The sequence below is a fragment of the Anolis sagrei genome, chromosome 1 (genome assembly GCF_037176765.1).
Source record: "Anolis sagrei isolate rAnoSag1 chromosome 1, rAnoSag1.mat, whole genome shotgun sequence".
In the NCBI taxonomy this organism is placed as follows: domain Eukaryota; kingdom Metazoa; phylum Chordata; class Lepidosauria; order Squamata; family Dactyloidae; genus Anolis; species Anolis sagrei.
In genome coordinates, this window is record NC_090021.1 from 78865370 (window position 1) to 78887131 (window position 21762).

The window sequence follows — 21762 nt, forward strand, 5'->3', positions numbered from 1 at the left end:
ATATATGTTGTGGAAATTTTCAAAGGAATTAAACAAAACATTTCAAAAGTAACACATTCCAGAACAATTAGAAAAAGAGAGAGAGAAAAAGAGTGAGAATTCGCCATCCATAGAGAACAGCTGAAGTGGATTAAGAGTGGTTTATTTTTCCTAAAGCTGACCCGTTGATGAGTATGAACTGTTTTCAATGGGAAAATGCTGACAGAGGAGATAAAACAAATGTATTCAGGTTTGCACTGTGATAGGCATGACTGAGAGACACAGTGGCCTCTCCCCTCACTCCTCTTCATTATTTTTTTAAAAAGAAAAATAGCTTTGTAGGGTGGGAGGAGGGAATGGGAGGAGGTGGGTGATGGGGAGGTGTCTACATTGTTGTTTAAGCATCAGTGGGTTGGGCCACAGCTTCCTAGAGCAGCAAGAGTTGGCTTCCTGCCACACTACTCCTCCGGCTGTGCGCTTGAATGGGAAGGACTAGGGAGCAGCTGTACCTAGCACTGGGGCTTTGCACACTCTGCAGACAGGACCCTTTCACTCCCCTCCATGGAACAAGCTCAGCATGTTTTGTATGAAAGGTAAGGGGGATTTTCTGCAGCAAAGTGACTTTTATCTGGAGCTAGGAGGACTGTGTTTACATACTTTGCTTTACTTTTAACAACTGCTCCAGCCATTGCCTATCAAGTTCTCAAACATCTCTTAGAGGTTTAGAAGAAGTTTTAATCTTTGGTCTTTAGTCTTGAGTCAAAGACCTGTACATAACCCTTTGCCTTTATGTACAGAAAGAAAACACATCCTTGACTGGAATGCTTCAAATGCTACATCTAATCCTTTTCTATACAAAAGAACAAGCATACTCTGTATGGTGTAAATTACTGAGCATACCAAGTGTTTGAAATATAATTGCCTGTGTTGTTGGAACTTTAGGAACAATGTGTTGGATGCAGCATGCCCACAGGCTGCGTTGCTTAATAGGATCTATCAGACAATATGTTCATATAATTTGTCTCAAAACAGTATGGGGTCTAATGAATGGCCCAAGGGAATGATAAACTTTGTCATTACATAATGCAAAATCCAGTTAAAGCAATGTTTTTTCAAATATAAAAGGGTGTGTATATGTTTGTGTGTAGGATAGAAACTCTGCAATTTGGGTTTTGTGCAAAATTGGATGTTATAGAGTTATGGCATTTTTAATTACAGAACAAGCAAATGTATTCTGTGTGTTTGTTGTTGTTTTTTTACACATGTCAGAAGTATGTCTGTTTCCTTAGACTTGCCTCTTCTACTTTTGGGAATAATAAAATGATATATAATTGTTAAAGCAAATAAGTATTCTATTAACTGTGATTTGTTTGATGATAATTAAATAGAGTGAATATTTTACCAATCACCTATACAGATTGATGTACTGCAATATCAACTTCAAGCCCATTTTAACAAAATTACAGAATAAGCTAATTAGAGAGGGTTTTCTGATGTTCCTTTCTGTGCTTGGAACTGATTATCATTGGGAGGGGAGGATGTGGTGTTTTGAACGCTTTTAGGGTGGTGGAGTTGAGGGTGGATTAGCTGAAGTTGAAGTGACAGGAAACCACAGGACATCAGGTAAAGGATATTTCCCCCCTAAAATTGGAAAAAAGTTAGAAATCTTCCATGGACTCTTCCTCAATTAAGGAAAGATGAAGGAAACTACACTAAATTCCTGCAATTGTCTTTCTGCTTTTCCTAGCCAGTCAGGAAAAAAGTCAAAAAATAAACTGTTTTAGCCAATATTGAGCTGCAAGCTGAGCAGCAGGGAAGTGGGGGGTTGGCTTCCATTGCCTCCTGGGTCCAAGATAAATTGTAAAACACTGGGAACAAAGAAGCCTTGGGAAGGGCCTCTTTAAGGCTCTCATAAGGTGCTCAAAGAAACTTGCCTTTCTTGTCCAGGGGTTCTCTTACATGGTGGCGGAGGGCTGACAGAAGCCTCTGAAAGAAGTGTTGCCTGAAGACAGTAGTAAAGGGATGGCTGTGTCCATGGCTCACCATTGGGTAGAACCCAAGCCTTCATTCTTTTGACCTTCTTTAAGAACTCTTCTGACTGTGTCATATTTTTCAATCCCAGTGTTGTTTTCTAACACTCTTAATCCCTTGTTTCTGCAGTTGGCTCTGATGAAAGAAAAAGCCTTCAGGTTTGGACCCACTGTGTTTACTATTGAGTGGGGCTTCTTATCACTGTCCCTGTTTATGCTAAACCTGTAGTCCTTTGTAGAGTTGAATCAGGCTCAAATATAGGAGTAAGGGCAATTTCCTGCACTGTGCTCCCAGAGTACCAGGAAGCAGCTGAATTGACATTCTGAGCATGTGTGCCTATTTCCCTGTCACAGAAATTGATATCTCTTGTTGAATGCAGGAGACACAGAAACAGCATTCTTGCAATTTGACCTAAGGGTATGAAAGAGAAAAAACTGGGTATACGGGGCAGGTGGGATGGTTGAGTGAACATTTCACCTTTCCTAGTGACCAGTTGCCATCTTTAGGGGGAAAATGGAGAATTTATTTAAGTGCGACACAAGAATCAATTGTCGTGTAGTGGTTTGTGCTTTGGGCTATGGTTCTGGAGACTAGGGTTTGAATCCCCAATTAGCCATAGAAACCCACTTTCTGAACCTCACAGAAAAGCAAAAGCAAACTTTCTATGAACAAACCTGGCCAAGAGGACCCCATGATAGATTCGCTTTCGAGTTATCATAAATTGGAATTAACTTGAAGTCATACAACACCACCCAGATCAAACACACACTCTCACACTCTTGCCCTTTGTACCACTGCCAAACAACACAAAAATTAAACAAGGCACAGCCCATCCCTTTGATACACTCCAGCACAGAAAATTGATATTAGTTTTCTGCTCTTTAGAACATATTTCAGTCCCTACACAAAATAAAATGAGTTGGTCTTCAAGGCAGCTTTTTTTCAGCCTGCATCCCTAGGGCTGTAATCTTCTGGGTGCTTTATGCTAGCACAGGGCTAGACTTCTGCATAGTCAGAGACTATTTTTTCCACTCCTGGATCCCTCTGGTAACATCAAGACTTGTGTGTTCAAGTAGCCTGTTGACTTAAGTTGACCCCAGAAATGTCATAGGATTTTTTTAGGCAAGGGATACTCAGGTTTGCCAATTCCTTCCCCTGAAGTATAATCTGCAATAGAATACAAACAAACAGAGGTCACCAGATAGTTTGAAAAATGGATACATACAGTGGGTCTTTTTTATCTGCTGAGGTCTGGTCCTAGGACCTCCTATGGATACCAAATGTGTGAATGTTTACAGATTGAGCATTAAATTTTGCATGTTCAGAATCTGAGTTGCAGTGGGCCTTTGATATTTGCTGTGGTTTGGTTCCCAGACTCCTTGTGGATACCAACATCTGCAGATGTTCATGTCCTGCTAATGCCATGTCATAGTAAAATGGTGTCCATTATATAAAACAAGGTTTGCTTTTTGGAATTTTTATTAAAAACAATCAGGCTGGAAATATTTGAATCTATAGATATAGAAGCTTGACTATATCTTAATCCCCCCCCCCTCAAATCATGACTTTGCTTTTTCCATCTATACTGAAATCAGTGAAAATAGATGGACGAGGAAAGTTTTGCAGGTCACCAAAAATGTTGCAAGGAACATGTTCAAAATTTGATATGTCGTTACATTGATGGGGAAGAACAGAGGCACCTTCTATATCTTCTTACATATGAATAATCCTTGTATTAATAATAGAATCATTTCCATTTTGAAAGTTAAAAAAATAGTTTGGGAAATCATAAGAGCAGCAGTTTTACTCCCTTTCCTTCCATGCTTTGTGTTCTGTTTGCTTTTGGCTTCATTTCAATGACTTTTACCTATTTGAGTTGTCCTTATCAGCTACTACATACATAGTTTATAATATGAGATCAGAGGGAAATTAAAATACTGGAAGCAGTGGGAAATAAACTTGTTTTTAGTTCCCTAAATGCCACAGCATGTTTTGAAATACAGACTACAGCGCCTGGAATTAACTGGAATTATCCAAGTACTAACCAGGGCTGACCCTGCTTAGCTTTTAATTGGGCGGGATCTGATCCTTTGGGGATATTTAGGCCTTACTTAGGGGTAGAGGTGGGATCAGGAAAGCTCATGTGCCACATCAATTTCCATGCCTTTGCCATGGAATTATCCAGCCCAAATTATGGTTTATACCATTGCCCTCCAAGGTCATTACCTAAACTTTCGACTTAGGGTCACCCTAAGTCTGAAACAACTTGAAGACACACAGCAACAACCCTAATTAACTTGGCTACTTCATCACCCAAAAGCAGGCCCATACTTCCCACTGAAATAGTAGTAAGTTCATGTTGGTTAAAATTGTTCTTCAATTTAAATGTTGTGTTGTGGTTTTATAATTTTTGTACATAGGAATTCGTCTGGCCTCCAACAGTCTGAGGAACCGTGAACTGGCCCTCAGCTTAAAAAGTTTGAGGACCCCTGGTTTATACTAACAGGAGTAGCATTAATGTATAAATGTGAGACTGTGCATCATGGTTGATGATAAAAAAGAAGAGAACGCCTTTGGAATGTCTTAACTACAGATAAGAGATTGGAAAATGTTTGCACCTTGAGAAAAAGCTCATACAACGTGAAAAACATAAGATGTCTGTTTTAGCACTCAAAATTCCTTTAGAATTCCAATGGTTGACATACCTTTATTAGATTGGCCAATGTTTCTACATATAGATTTGAGAATCTGTCCTGTAGGTAGCACAGCTGGCCCATATTTTGTTTTTGTTTTTTAGCATTCTATCTATATGTTATAATCGTTGGGGGATCATTTCATAATTCATTTTTAATCCGGCTCATAAGCAGACATTGCAAGGTTTTAGGTTTTGTTAGAGATGTATCACATTGATTATATGATAACACAATCATTTGGATTGGAGTGAAATGACTGTCAAGTTACTGAAATGTAAGAAGCAAAAACATAGAGTGAAAAAAAAGTGTGAGATGCAAAGCAAAATGATACTTGTTTCCAAAATTACTTCCAGACACAATATTTGACTTCTTTATTTTATTGTAAAGGAAATACAGGGAGTGCTGTAAACTGGGTGTGTAAATCCTCTGGCTGCACTTAGAAAGCATTTTCCATACCCTTGTTTTACAGCTGTGCACTTGGGGAAGAAGGGTAGGGGAAATATTTTCTTCTAATAATAGTAATAAGCTATATTGGAGACCATGCTAAAAAATTCTGGGCATGTGGTTGTTGCTCCCTAGGGAAAGGTCTAGAAATGCCAATTTATCTTCTGTCTTTTCTTTAAAAAATACATCAATGGTTCCTTCACCAGTTGTCGTGTGTGTGATATACATGTAAAGGCATTCCTTGCATTCTTTTCTTGGCAGCGTTTCTTAGAAAAATATGTATAGTTTGGAATCAGAAACAGATTTTTATGGTGTCCTGAAGCACATCCATTTTCCAAGTTGGTAAAAGAGTTCACATTCAAAGGTGCATTGTTATATCTTTCTGAAGAAAGAAAAGTAGTGCATACTTATTTTTGTAATATGATTTCCCCAATATAAGCTTATTTGGAGACTGTAATTTGGTCAACGAAAGCTTAAATTGGTCCATTAATGTTAGCTCAATAATCAATTACCTTTTCTATTGGCTAATAAGATAAAATGTACGGTGTAAAATGTTATTACTTAGAATTTTTTTTAAAAAAGAAAACAACTTTGGAACACTGTAACAGTGCAACAGTGGCTCCTTTTTGTACTCTGTATTAGGAGCGGATCTAGACAGCAATAAACTTCCGTAATAAAAAAGGGGCTGTCCAGACAACGTTCTGGCCAAACCAGGAAAACCCTGGTTTGTGGTGAATTAATTTGATAGTGGGATTATTCCGTGCCTTCTTGGAAGGCATGGGATAGACCTACTACTTCCAGTGTGTGGACTGCAGAATACTGCAGTCCACACAGTATTCCCACAGTTTTCTGGGCTAAATTAGCCCGGAAAACTGTGGGAATACTAACCCCTTCCCCAGACGCCCCCCTAAACACAGTAAAAAAGGAAAAGGACTCACCTGGGCTCCACAAGACGGTTGCCCAAGTACTTCTGGTGCATACAAATGATGTGCCAGGAGAAGGGGGGGGGAGGAGAAAAATCACCCCTGCCCCCCTTCCCTTTTCTCCTGGCTTGTCATTTGTGCCAGGAGAACTCCAGTATTTCTGGCACAATTTATTATAAGATCCACATTCTATTCTATTACAAGATTGAAGTGCAACACTTAAAAATCCACTTGTTGCATTTTCTTTTGCCAATGATCTTGACCAAATATACTTTACATCTAGATTTCCCAAAGAAAATGAAGGTGTATAGAAAAAATGATGATGTTGCTTCATACAGATGCTGTACAGTGGGGTCATTTTATAACCTTAGACCTCACACATTGTGAAACCATTTTTTGTGTTAGCTATTAATCTAGGAACATTTTCTCAGAATACCAGAAAAACACTGCTTCCTTTTCTCATTCCTCAGCCCCCCATAAAAACTTGTGTTTTCAGGTGTGGCCTCAATAAAATGACAAACTGAATGCTTTTACCCATATTCATCCTGTTAATGCTGCTTTACCTACACTCCAGTTTAGCCTGAAGGAGTTTTACTTAAGTTATTTTAGTTATCTACACTCATGATACTAAGGAGCTTATCACCTGACACTGTTATACCACAACTGCCTTGTGTTAATCCTATCTTTGCCTGGAGCTTGGCAGTCAAAGTTGTGGCTCTTCTGGTTGCTGTACTACATCTTGCAACCATTGAGTTATTTGGAAATCCATATTTTTCCCATTTGAAATAATCTGTTAATGACTCTCCATCTCAGTGTGGTTTAATAATCACTCTACATGCAGATGTCTCCATTTTATTGCAATATTGGAAGCATAATATGTGTGGTGTGGTTTCATGTGTTCTGAAAAACAAAATTCTTATTTAAGAAATGCTCTAAATTGGAAATAGTGAAAACTTAAAGTACATTTTACTTACAGCTGTCCAGTTTGTTATCACATCCAATGAGTAGCAAGTAAGTAATCTGAGGTTTGCTTCATTCCCGTATCTGTAATTATAATTTATGTTTAACCAGCAATAACAACTTATTTCTCTGGGCTGGTGTACTAATCATGAACACTGGTTCAAGAAACATGTTTTCACTCATCAGAGTGGCAAAACCACATACATGTGAAAATCAGATACACTTAGTCCTAGTCAGGTTCCCAAAGAATATGGGACCCTATAATATTCATGGGGTTGCCATAACTTGATAGATAATTTGATGGCACACACCCAAGTGTCCAAACTAAGATAACCCAAACATCAAAATAATATTTCCTCTAAGTCTTGGGTATTTTAGCCAATATGTAGTGAATGGCTAACCTGGCCTGAATGCTAGGAGTAGGATGAAGAAACAGCAGCACCAGCTATGGGGGTTGATGTGTGAGGGTCCCAATTGTGCCATTAGCCTGAAAAACGTTCAGCAATCCAGATTAAGGTTGTAGTTATCTTTTAGCTTCATCCATATTTTTTCATACCACCATATTCTCTCTTTGTAGTAAAATGCTCTATTAATAGTTTATCAGCTAACCACTATTTATTTATTTATTTATTTTGGGCACTTCTGCCCCACCCTTCTCAACCCCCGAGGGGGGACTCAGGGCGGCTTACATCAGCACAATTCGATGCTAACAATTCAATAAATAAATTACATAACAGCAATAACCACAGTAGTTAAACTACAACTATTATTTATTATTATTTTACTTCCAATATTTCTATCCCACCCTTCTCAACCACTGAGGGGAAACTCAGGGCAGCTTACAAATTGGCCACAATTCGAAGCCTCAATATAATACAGATATAAACACAATTAGCAACAGTTTAAAACAGTAAATAAAACATTAAGTTAAAAACACGTTAAAAGCATTGTCATCACCCATAGAGCCAATTTATTGTCTTTCCTTTTAAAGAAAATCTGTAGATAAAGGTTTAAAGCCATGCTTCTCAATCATTTGAGTGAAAACAAGCAAATTTTGTTATGGGGAAAGAGATAATATGGCCACTATACTGGACTTGTGAACTGGCCCCATAAAAGATGCTCACATTGAAGACGTTTTCTTACATTTCTCATGTCATTTGTCATGTCACCACATGTTACTCTAAAGATATAGCTGTATATTGGGTTTTTATGAATGTGGGTTATGATGTTTTCGAAGCTCTTTCTATTAATAAATGTTATCACAATACATAAATTCCGTTTCAATAGTTTTCCGATGCAGTATATGATTCTCAGGTTGCAGTAAAATGCACACTGGGAAATTTTGCTTAACTCTTTAGCAGCTTACAGCTGAAATGGGTAGGACTGCAGTGTTACCAGATCTCATTTTAAACGCTGAGGTATCTCACTAGAGCAAATGCCAGGGAAGTTTGTACAACTGTTCACATCAGTAGGTATGAAAAGAATGTTTTAGTACAGAAGAGTTATGCAAGATTCCATATCCATAGTTTAAAAATAATTGCATACACAAAATTAATAAAATATATGAATATTTCATATACCATATGAATAATATATAAATATTTTGTTTTTAAAAGCCTTCCAAAAATTTAAATGAAACAATTGCTTGACATTTCTTTGGCAGCATTCACGTGTTGCATCACCAGCTGTCTAAACAGAAGAGTCTATTTCACAATTATTAATGCCCAAGGGATGTAAGTTGAAACATAACATTAGTTTAGGTTGAGTGTCCCTTGTCCAAAATGCTTGTGATCAGAAAGGTTTTGTACATTGTGTTTTTCAAATTTTGGTCTATTTGTATAGACATGATGACATATGTTCAGATGAGAGCAGATCTAAACACAAAATGTGTGTATGTTTCATATACACCTTATAAATGTAGTGTGCAGATAATTTTACATGCAATGTTTTTAATAATTTTGTGCATAAAACAAATTTTATGTTCACTGAACAATCAGAAAGCAAAGTTTTCACAGTCTCAGCCACCCATGTTGGACAATCTATGTTCTTTTCAGATTGTGAAGTGTACGGTATTTTGGGTTCAGTAAGGCATACTTTCCTGGTTATTTGAATCAGCTATTTTTGCAATCTCTATTTGTCTTTGTAGGTGTTTCACTTTTGTTGACTTGTATTTACTAGTAACATTATTTTGTAAAAACAACATGAGCTAAGAGCAATATTTCTTTCAGCCACATTGTAGCTGACCATCTGTTTTCTTCTGCCCAAATTGTGGGAAAAGAGATTCTACCTCTACATTAGGAAGAACTTCCTGACAGCAAGAGCCATTAGGCCCGTCGCAAACTCTGTTCCTGCGAGAGAAACCCTTGCTAGCAAGTCCCTGACGTCACGAGACTCCGCCTCTCTCCCCGCCCCTTTCTCCTCCCCTTTCTCCATGCGAGCGTGGTTTTTCCTTTGCTAGGGCAGCATTGCCCGCATTTTCTCTCAGTTGGCAGAATTCAACTGAGAGAAAATGCGGGCAATGCTGCCCTAGCAAAGGAAAAACCACGCTCGCAAAGAGAAAGGGGTGGAGAAAGGGGCGGGGAGAGAGGCGCAGGCTCATGACGTCAGGGACTTGCTAGCAAGGGTTTCTCCAGCAGGAACCTAGTTTGCGACGGGCCTTAGAAAGTGTCACAGGGGATGGATTCTCCTTCTCTGGAGGTTGTTAAGCAGAGGCTGTATGGCCATCTTTCAGGAGTGCTTTGATTGTGTGTTCCTGCATGGCAAGGTTTTGGAGTGGATGGCCTTTGTGGTTTTTCCCAACTCTGTTTCTATGATCTTCATAAACACAATGTTGTTTGTGGAGTTGTATGCAGACACATCTCTCTCAACAAGGTTTTTGACAAAAAGCTCATTTTTATATTACTTTTAATAGTCATGTAATATAAAGAACTTGTCCCATAATTTCCTCTGTACAGATGTTGAAAGAACAGAGTGTGCTATGCAGAGATCCTGTGTGTCCCATGATTGCACATACACACTTAATATCCTATTCCTTCTGGGTTCACATATGCAGAAGAACAAAACTGTGACCTGCTTTTCCATTTCCTGAGCTCCCATTTATATCATTAGGATCACGCCCATCAATATTTTAAGAATTATACAACTTTCAAATAGCAAAGCATTAAGAAGCAATATTAATAAAATTGTTGCTATATTTCATGTTAGTAGGGATGCATTTTGTTTTGAAGATTAGGAATAATTAAAAGAGTTATGGAAGTGCCTATAGAAGAGTGGTGGTACTTTCTTTTGGTTGCTGTGCAGTATTTTAATGCATTTGAATTAGCAGACTTGATACCGTTAATCTTATCTTGACTGTCTGGATTGGCAGCTAATACAAACTGTAAATTTAGCTGCTTTTCACAGATGTAAATGCTTTGCTCTGATAGTACTAGGATGTACCAGTCTTAGCAGCTTTGTCATGCCACTGTTGTTTTAGATTAGAGACATTTCTTTTTATTTACTTTTGGCAGCAAATCTTTGGTCCCATGTTTTTTTCAGATGTTTCAACAGCTGCATGGGATAGTCTGAAATCCTCTAATATTGTGCAACATAATAGCTTTTGTTTCAGCATCAGCAAAAACCACTTTTGAAAAATATTTTTTCTTTTACATTTTTTTAGTTTGCAGCCCACTGTGTCTGAATGACATTGGACATGTTTTCTTACTTTTAGGAAGAGAGACAAAATAATCCTAAATGGAACATTATATAGTAATCTAAATGTGGTGGAGTTGGGTTCAAAGGAAATTTAGTTTAAAGTGACATCCTCTTTCCTAGTGACACCATCATTTTTGCATCTCTGAGAAATTATTATTACTGTGAAAGGGCTTTTGGTCTTCTATATCTCATAGCTATGCATTCCATATTCCAGCCTTCTCCAGTCTTCTAGGAAAAGGGGAATTATTTCAGCTGATTTCCCAGCAGAATCCAATGAACTCATTTCATATTTTCTTTTCTAGGGCACATCTATTATAATCTTACCCCCAACAGACATGGACAAAGATTTTGATTGACTAACTACAATGTTTAACCAAATGATGCTTTCTCTCCCCCCCCCCCCCCAAATTACTATACTGTGACCCACATGTGTTAAATTTAAGGCCTGTCAGCTGAATCTGGTTTCCCACACCATTTTATGTGGCCCTTGAGGTTCTAATACCTTGTCCAACTCTTTCAAATGCTGGCCCTAAAGTATCCAATAGCAGCCTAGACAAATGTTGGGTGGCATCTGCTCTTGAGCCAACCAACGCTGAGCGTGAGGGTGAGAAGAGCAAGAAGGTGGAGGGGGAGGTTTCCTTCACTTCAGGGGTGCAATGAAGGAGAACAGTGGTTCCAAGGCAGGAACTTTGTTTGGCTGATGAATGAGGTCCCCAATGGCATGTTGCAATAACAGGGACATGATGTGCAGGCGTGCTGAATGGCCACTCGCAAGGGAAGAGAAAGGAAGGGAGGCAGGTGGTCACTGTGTGGGGACCTAGTGAGAAGCATGGGGCTCATGAGAGGTATAATGTGTGTGGAAGAAAGGAAAGAAGGAAAAAACCCTTTGGGGTGGAAAAGAAAGAGAAAAAGGAAAAGGAAGAAGTGGGGGCAGCAGTTCAGGGGTCCATCGGGGACAGTTGGTACATGGAGATGGGGACGAGAGGAATGAGGAGAGACAGGTGATACATGAGGTGAAGGAAGGGAGTGGTGAGGAAGCAATGCTATTTTACCTCACAACCTCCGAGGATGCCTGCCATAGATGCAGGTAAAATGTCAGGAGATAATGGCCATACAGTCCAAAAAACCTACAACAACCCTGTGACTCTGGCCATGAAAGCCTTCAATAATACATTGAACATTAAAATGCTGTTTGATTGCTGGACCTGTGTGATCTTCTTAAGATTTAGAAACCTTAAATCTGATAGACTAAATTCTAATAGAATGAAGGAAAATTTCCCCCTAATTTTTCTGTATTTGAATTGCAGAATAATGTAAGTAGAAATAATTTAAGAAGCTCAGCCATTTAGTTTGTAATTCAGGGAGACAATATTTTAATTTCTAATGTGGATTATATCATTTCTTCCTATTTTTCCTTCTCATTTTGTGATCTGTACTTTTCTGACCCATTGCCTTGAAATCAGTATGGTCTTAATTTTCAGTACTTTGTTACACTCCAAACCATTAAATTACCAAATGTGCCATTAGTATTGTTTTAAAAACAAATTGCAAGCTATTTCCCCTTAAAATCAATTATTAACATAATAATGATTTTGTTATGTTAACATATAATTCTGGGGGGGAAAACATTGACTTCCATCAACAAACGTTCACTTGTATTTTAGATTATGTATGCAATTCTCAAATTAAGTTTATATTTATAATACTAAATATATTGATTTTATTCTGAGCCTTGCAATAGATTTCACTTTTTCTGCCTTTTATTAAGGAATACTCTTAATTATGATATATTCAGTGGGAGAGAATAGGACTTAGGACTTTGTCTTAGTGAGCATGACAGTCCCACAAGGAAAGGCAAATCAGATTCAGCGAGAATAAGGGGATCTTCCCTTGACTATATGGCAGCAGTATTAACATGATTATCCTGAGTTTAAAAGTTCCGCTTAGTTCAGGGCTACTTTGTAAATGGGCATGTGGACTTGATATGCAGGCTCCATCTCTACTGACCATATAATGCAGCTCAATCTGCATTATAATGGCCTTGTAGGTTGGGCCATTGTTGTAAGGCAGCTAATACTAAAATGGAGAATTGATTCCCCCCATATTTTATTATACTTCCCATTACTGCCACTATCACCTTTCGTCCATGTCCCAGCATTATTTCCATTTTAACTTTACATTTGGCCTTTCCACTGTTTTTAGTTGCGTGTTGTCTTATTGATAATGTTGTATATTTTATTGTCTATGTTTTATTTTAATTGCTTGTACTGTTGTTGTTTTGCTTGTATTGTTGTATTCAACTTCGGCCTCATGTAAGCCGCACCGAGTCCCTTGGGGAGATGGTAGCGGGGTACAAATAAAAGTATTATTATTATTATTATTATTACATATACGAAATAATTCAAAAGAATAAATAAAGATTGAACATATTCTACACTGTGGATGAATATGGAAACTGGAGACTTAAGTTAATTACATTTATGTATCGTTTAGTACCACCCCAAAGCCTCCTAAACCTGTTTTAAAAATGCAGTATGTAACAGCGTATTCATTATGATCACACACATTTACTAAAACACCTATTCAGAAAATCATTCAAAACCCATCGAGTCATTTCTCATCAAGCAAACTGCCTGAGTGCCACATAAAAACTACTAATGCTATCTAAATGCAGACGTTGAAGACTGGTTTATAGATAAGTCTTCCAATTTATTGATTTAATGTATTGATGTGGTACAGCATGGAATTACTATATTAAGACAATCAAATCCCATGATGCGATTTTGAGTAGTAGGGAAGGATAAAGGGAAAGCATAACCTGTCTTCTTTCTACTTTCAAATTCCATTCACTGATCCTGCTCTAGTTTCCCATCTTTATGCCATAACTTTGTATATATGTAGATTGGGGAGTGCCCCGGCCTATGGATTCTCCTTTTGTGAACTTTGGCCATGATACCATATTTTCCACAAACCCGCAACCCCCTCAAACATTTATTTTAAGATTTTCATTGTCCAAAACTCACATATTTGTTTTTGCACCTTGGTGCTGGAATGCACCCTGCAAGGTTTTTGGAGTTAGAAGCTTGCTCCCCAAATCTCATGACCATATCATGTTAGGAAATACTCGGTTTCTGAGACTGTTTGAGAATGATTTCAAACGGGTCTCATCACATGGCGTTTGCCCCATCCTGTCAATATTCTGTCAGAATTCATCTGCAAAGTGTCACAAAAACGGATTATTTGCAGACTGAATTCTGATTGTGTTGTTTGAAATACTACGGATTCTTTCATTGCTGAAGAGCTGTTTTTGTGTGTGATAGGAAAACTGTATACTTTTGAAGGGATTGGGAGCATTTTGAAGGAATTGGGAGGATCCAGCCTTCCATGGTGTGATGATGATGATTGATGATGATGATGATGATGATGATGATGATGATAATAATAAACTTTATTTGTACCCCGCTACCATCTCCCAAGGGAGTCGGGAGGCCAAGCTCACAGCACATCAGTAAAACAATAACAACAATAATACATAACAATAAACTAAAACTCATAAACAGAAAATAGCAGTAAACATTAGCAGTAACACAACAACGTTTAAAAGCCTATGGCTGGGCCAAATGTAATAATTAAAATTATAAAATGATAAGTCAAAGCACAGTATTTTCTGATTATAAGAATCGTAGTAATCGGATGTGAAGAGGAGAGTATGCATCCCATCTCAATACAGCATGCAACCCAGTCCTAAAAAATATGGGATGCATACTGATATAAACAGATTGCATCCCAATGTGATAAGTTCCTCAAGACAATTGCCCTAGCCCTCATGTGGTTATAGATGGAGCATTTCAACTGCACACAATCAGAAACTTTTTGGTGGATATTTTTTTCATATAGAAGAGTTTGTACTATTCAGTGAAAGATATATCAGACATTCTTTGAGATTTTCCTTACCTGTACCAGGTTTTATTACTGTATTTGGCTCTGTGAGAGTTGGGTATGGGACTAGCAAGCTCAGTAACATTCAGTTTTCCTTATGCAATAGATATGATTTGAAGGCATGAACATTATTTCCTACATATTTGTCAAAAGTGTAGATTTTGCGGCAGTTAAGAACAAAAGGAAATATGATTGAGAGACATTATATTTTACAACACTCTCCATAGGATTTTTCCCCATTTTAAAAGGTGATAGGGTGCTGATTAATAGTGTAACCTTGTTCAAAAACGAGAGTCTTTTGCTTTGGGACCACTGGGGGAATCTTCTAATCCAAGCTTTTACACTTAAACACTAACAACATACTAAACCTCTCTTGAGTCCCTCTGTGTTCATCTTTTAATAGGGTTAATGCCTACCTCAAGAAGATGTTAAGAGTTCATTTGTTTGCCTGTTTGTCATTTATAAAAGCAGCATAAACTTCTTTAACCAGAGTTAAATGAACTCTGAAAACAAATATTTTGCAGTAGTTGCTTTATTCTCCTTGTTTCCCCATTCTTTTAATAATGGTGTCACTGTCACGATATACACATTGTCTTTTTACTTTTCTATGCATGTGTAGAATAAATCTAATACACTTTGTGTCATGCACTGATTTTCTAGCTACCTCTGCTGTTCTAAGTATGGTAATTTAGCTTTAAATAAGCTGCTAATATATGGCCATCTGTGTGGATGACCGTAGTAGTACCTGTTGTTCAGGGAATGACAAATAATCTGGGATAAAGATTAAGAGAAGCATCAGAGTTCAGCTGGAGCATAAAGAGGCCAGTTTCAAATCCATCTCGGATTGATACGTTTCACAGGGCCAGTGTCGACTTTGTTCAGATCCTCTGCCTGGCTTTGGAGCTGTGCCTGCGATGGCATTTGCTTACTCAAATCAGTGCATAAAATCTTGGGTTGAATAACTCATAAACCTGATTGATTTTAATCAAGCTAGAACGACAAGATTTCTACTGCTGCAAAACCATTGCCTCCTTTTTACTCAATAGGTTTGAGTAAAATAACAAAGGGTTTTGTGAGGAATTGCGTCTTACAATGATTACCTATGTCCACTGCCTGCCTTCCGATCAAGTGGTTGGTTGCCTGCCTAGAAACAAGTGGCCGGGAAGCTATAATGATGATGAAGAAGAACTTATTCCACTGCATTCGAAGAAAATTGAGATGAATCACACTAAGGTCCAAGAGCACTTCAGGAAAAAATGGCTAAGTAAAGACAACAATACCTTTTGGCCAAGTAAGAATGGAGTGTCCTTTACACTCAATTAAGTGTTTTATAATCTTCATTCTGAATTTAGAGGAGATTTATTTTTTAAAGTAAAGTGAATTAATTACTCTCTGATATACTAAATAGAAATGTTTTCAGGAGTGAAAACAAGGCAATAAAATCTGTGATAATTCCACTGATCACAATTCTTGTTGACTTTAAGTGTATCTGTTGTTATTCTCTTACAGCGCATTTTGCGTAAATGAACATGCTATCATTAAAATGTGAAAGAACGCGATTACTAACTATTACAACCTTTCAATTATATAATGTAATTTGGTTCTTTAAGAGTGTTCTCTGTTTCCTGTGTGAAAAAAATGTCTTGGGATCATAACAAGCTTTGGGTTTTTTTAAATAGGAAAAATTCAATTTTTGTATTTATGGCTAACTTTAGTATCAGTGCTCTGCTTCTTACTTTGTGCGCTTGAAGCAGAGACATGCAGCTGCTCAGAAAAAAGTGTGGGAGAAGGAAAAAACAAGCACTATGCATAGGACACAGAAAGCTATCCTGGCAAACCTTTCTAGTGAGATGTATATTATATTTTAAAAAGTGTTAGTTAATCATCAAGTATATTGATTGTATACCTTCTACATTAATTCTTAGCTTATGTAATAGTCTGTATGATTATTCCTTGCTTTAATAACAGTTTGCACAAAAGTTACTCTGTTCTTCCACCCATACTGCAGAATTATAGCAGTTTTACACCACTTTAAATGCCATATCTCCATCCTATGGAATCTGGGGTATCTAGTTTGATATAGTATCAGAAACTTCTGACACAGAAGGGTAAACATCTCACAAAACTAGAGTACAGGGATCTAAAGCCTGGAGCCATGGCAGATACTGTATTGTGGTGTAAAAACTGCTATAATTCTGCAGTTTGGACACAGCCTTTATTCAACCACTTAGTTCTACTGTCTTTCTTTTCTGTGTTTAAAATATTAAAATGCTATATAGTCACCCACACTTGGAGAATAGGTATTATTTGTTCCTGTTGTAGTAACATATTCTTAACTCATTTCCTTTGAGGATTGATATTCTCCTTCCCTATTACTTCGCTAGTTTATTTTAAGGAAAAAAGGTGCATTTAGGATGAAGCTTTGGGAAGAGAAGATAGATGGAGTATGTCATTTATTCTTAGGATTCTGACTATACTTCTTAACTTCAGAGACATTACTAGCCCATGTCCATCTACTATCATACATGGTTAGCAGTTCTATGTTCCTATTGCCCAGATTTTTGTGAGTGTAATTTTTAGCTTTGGGCTTCCATTCTTAAGTGTCAACACGCAGAGGCCTCTTAATTGTTGTTTATGATGGAAATGTATAGTACACTAACAGAAATAAACTTGGTGATTGGTTGTTTCTGGGAAATTGGAAAGGGTAAGAGAAATTCAGAAATGTTAGCAATAGTGCAGTGGAATAGGTCAGACATCAGCTTTTTAGAGATACTTCATCGATCTTTTTGTTTTTAAAAACATTGAGAAGGATTTCTCTTACATTGAGAGGGATTTGTGTAAACTTAAAGCATATCAAAAGAGCTTTCCATTAATATTAATCAGTGCAGCTTGGAAGACACAGGATAGACTTACCTAATTTGAAGGAGAGTGATCTAAACCAAAACTTTCTCCAAGCAAAATACAAGTAGAAGATGGATTAGAAATAAGAAATACAGGTTTATGCCTCATCTAGCAGTTTCTTCTGTATCTCTTGCAAGGGATTTTGAGGATTATAGTAAATAGTTTAATTATAATATTGACAAAGTGGAGAAATATTTTATTGCTATCATCCTATTCCCTTGCGTACTTGGGGTGTATCTACATTGTAGAATTGTGCAGTTTGACCTCATCTTAGCTGCCATGGCCCAATGCTGTGGAATCCTGGGAATCATAATTTAGTGAGGCAACATCACTATTTGGCAAAGAAGGTTGAGATTTTGTAAACTACAAATCTCAGGATTCAATCACATTGAGCCATAGCAGTTAAAGTGATGTCTTACAGTATTCATTCGACATTGTAGATGCACCCCAAGCAAGCAAGGGAAAAGGATGATGGCAATCAAATCATCCTTTTCCAAATCAGCAGTGGAACTCTCTGCCCTGGAGTGTGGTGGAGGCTCCTTCTTTGGAGGCTTTTAAGCAGAGACTGGATGGCCATCTGTCAGGATGTTTTGAATTTGATTTTCCTCCTTCTTGGCAGGGGGTTGGACTGGATGGCCCACGAGGTCTCTTCCAAGTCTATGATTCTATGAAATCTTTTCCTGTTTTGTCAGTGTGCACCCTTGACCTGTGGCCTGGTATATAGTTCTTTTCATAGTCCTTGTTTCTCAATTCCCTTTAGCACATGGCTTTCATTATCATAGGAAACAGCCATCTTCCAATTGCATTTACCTATCTTTGTCCGTCATCTATCACTTGCTTCTTTGATCTGTAAGGCTCGATTTCCCATCCCATTGCTAGTTATTTCCTCCTTTGCAAGAACAGCTTGAGTTGTTCTTCCATAGTTTCCTGAAATGTTCTATTCCTCTGTCCCTTCCCTAGTCCCTATCTTTCTGTAATGAGTTCAGAGCCATGGTTTTCTTTTCTGATTTTGATTCTTAACTTTAACACACCTGAACTGTGTGACCCCTGTGCAAATGAGACAGTGAAGATTCCACAACATTGCCATAACTTGCCCAATTATGTACCTGCAGCTAAGAGCACATTTTTTACCTGTATGTATGATCATATCCTGTGACCTACAGTTATATATTGTTGTTGTGTGCCTTCAAGATATTGGTGACCTTTGGTGAGCTTACGGTGAATCTATCACAAGATTTCCTTGGTAAGATTTGTGCAGAAAAAGTTTGCCATTGCCTTTCTCTGAGTTTGAGTGTGATTTGAACAAAATTGAAATGTTTATCAAAACATCGCTATTTTGGTATCTGAGTACCTAACAGCATGGATATACTAATTCCTGAGTTATAATTTCTTTTCTTACAAAGTGGGTAACGTATGCAAAACTTCTTAGCGATGAAAGTAGAACAGAATGGAAGGAATAGGCCAGCAAAGTGGTCCACTAATATCCTCTTCATCATTATGCGCACGTCCACAGTGACATACAAACCCAGCAACCTAGATCGACTGCTGGCAGATGGCCAGCCACGGCGTAGAGCCAAACAGCATTTGTGCTCCAAGATACATACTTCATTCGCAAAAAACTATTCAGCATAGATTTATGCAGCTGCTTTTGCCACGGCTATGAATTACTCAGGGGAGGGCCTGCTTAATTAAATTTTTGTCGTTCTTGTCAAATTAGAATATTCTGGAACTGGTGATTCATTTGCCACAGCTAAACTAAATTAATTGTTTCAAGGGTTTTTTTTTGTTTGTTTTAGAATTAATAGAGCATTGCCGTTTTTAAGGTTTATCACTGTAAATGGAGCGTTAAACCCCTTGTTATTTTTTGTCATTAGCCCGCAATGTCTTTCTCATGTATGTCTTTTCAGTATCTGTGTCATCCTGCCTCAAAGTTTATTTTTAGCAGGCACTATGGCACTGAATCCCTTATTAGCAAAATAGAATAAGTGTTAGGATTCTGAGAACTCCCCAAAGAGAGATCGTGTGCTTGAATGCTAAACATTATTTTATGGCGAGCCCAGTACATTTCAGGGCTCACTACAGAAAGGAACAGTAACCAATATATATAGTTACTGCAAAAAATATAGCTCTTGCAATGTCCCCCCCCCCCCCACCCATTATTGCTAAAATTTATGAGTGGACGACAGTATGTAGAATATTACCTATAACAGATGAAGGTATTATGGTGGGAAAAATAGAATGAGTGCTAGGATTATGATGAATGTTTGAAGAGTATTCAGACCAGATAGGGGAACTGGTAACCAAATTTATTTTATCAGAAATGTTATATAGAATATGTAATTTTTCACTGAATCATATTGAAGATGTACTTAAAGAATAGCTTACCATTATTTATTTATTTATTTATTTAAAACATTTATATTCTTCCCTTCTCATCCCGAAGGGGACTCAGGGCGGAGCACAGAATATATACGGCAAACATTCAATGCTGGGACAAGAATTCATATACGCATACATTAAAAACATTTATCTCAATATTAAAACACACAATTTAAAACCGTATTGGTCATCTACGTCTAATCTAATTGACCTGGTAATCTTTCCTATTGCTGCTTTGTTGCCCTGTCCCGAAAGCTTGGTCCCACAGCCAGGTTTTTACCATCCTTCTGAAGGACAGAAGGAAGGGGGCCGATCTGATCTCACTAGGAAGGGAGTTCCATAGACAGGGGGCAATCACTGAGAAGGCCCTGTCTCTCGTCCCAACCAATTGCGCCTGTGACAATGGCAGGACAGAGAGCAGGGTAGATAGGAATAGATAGGAACCTATCCCATGGTCGTTTTTGCTTTCCATAGATTTCCCTATTCATTAATAGTTAAGGGTGTTTTTCTAGTTCATCACAGAATAGTTCTGAGGGCATTGTATAAAGCAGTGGTTCTCAATCTGTGGATCCCCAGATGTTTTGGCCTTCAACTCCCAGAAATTCTGATAGCTGGTTAACTGGCTGGGATTTCTGGGAGTTGTAGGCCAAAACACCTGGGGACCCATAGGTTGAGAACCACTGGTGTAAAGTGTTTCGTTATTTAATGGGAAGTAGCACAAAATCAGATTGTGCAAACTACAAAGCAGAGCATGTATTGAATTGGAAATTAGTATATCAGAACTGAAATTGCAACCTCCATTCCAATTTAGGTTTGGGGACCATGTTGACCATGAGTGTATGTGCCTTCCAATCACCTATCAACTTATGGCAATCCCATAAATGTCATGGATCTTTTAATGCAAGGGACACTTGGAGATGATTTTGCCAGTTCTTTCTCCTGAAATATAGCCTACAGCACCTGGTATTAACTTAGTGGTCTCCCATCCAAGATCTAACAGGTGCTGGCCCTGCTTAGCTTCCAAGATCAGATAGGCCTTTAAATGAGGCTTGTTATACTGTAGAATGAGTGCAGTTGACACCATTTTAACTGCCATGGCTCAATGCTGTGAAATCATAGGATTTGTAATTTGTGAGGCATCGGGACCCTTTGGCAGAGAGTTTCAGAAGGTAATCTTGCATATTTGTTGGAAATGATAAAGCTTTCTTCACTCCCAGACTTAAAGATACATTGAATAAAAGCTGAAGGTATTTGTTGTAGCTTGTATGTTGTCTGCTAGAACCAGATAAAATATAAGATTACTTCCAGTAGTTGAAGGATACCATTAATTAGCTTGGGCCGGGGTTTTCCTTTTCTTCCTTTTTTGCCGAAAAGTAGACTTCTGCTATCTCGGTCTTTCTTCCATTTACTGTTTCAGTAGACCAAAAAGGATTGGTTACACTACTAGGCTATCAGTTCACCCCAGGACAAAAGTGGTCGTCTTAATTTGTCTAATTAGCATCTGATATGTGGACCAGCTGCCTTCTTGAACAAAAGCAGATGATCAAACCATCTTATTAATTGCATATTAATTCTTCCATGCATTTTAACCATATGGGAGATCTCCCTCTCTGAGGGCACGGAGGCAAATTCATTATGAGAACAGGGAAAAAGGAAAGAACAAATGTGTCTTCAGAGAACAAAACATAGGAACCATGAAAAATATGTGTGTCATCTTGTCTAATTGAACTACATTCCCACAGCCTTTTGTTACTCTCATTGACAGATGTAAGAATGAACTAAGCCACATCAAACTCAGTCACAATAAAATTAAGCCTGGG

General features: G+C 37.9%; 1 protein-coding gene across 10 annotated transcripts in view; it reads left to right on the forward strand.

The window, feature by feature from the left end:
* Window positions 1-21762, forward strand: part of NHSL1 (NHS like 1) — a 192674-nt gene that overhangs the window by 105541 nt on the left and 65371 nt on the right. Inside the window, exon 1 of one of the 10 annotated variants that reach the window (XM_060753454.2) lies at window positions 440-572. The exons of 7 other annotated variants lie outside the window; for them this stretch is intronic. In XM_060753454.2, coding sequence (XP_060609437.2) covers window positions 557-572 — 16 coding nt within the window. In that variant the 5' untranslated portion in view covers window positions 440-556. Of the gene's footprint in view, window positions 1-439; window positions 573-15480; window positions 15954-21762 lie in introns of those variants that run through there. 2 more of the 10 variants (XM_060753449.2, XM_067466438.1) reach the window with 2 other exon arrangements.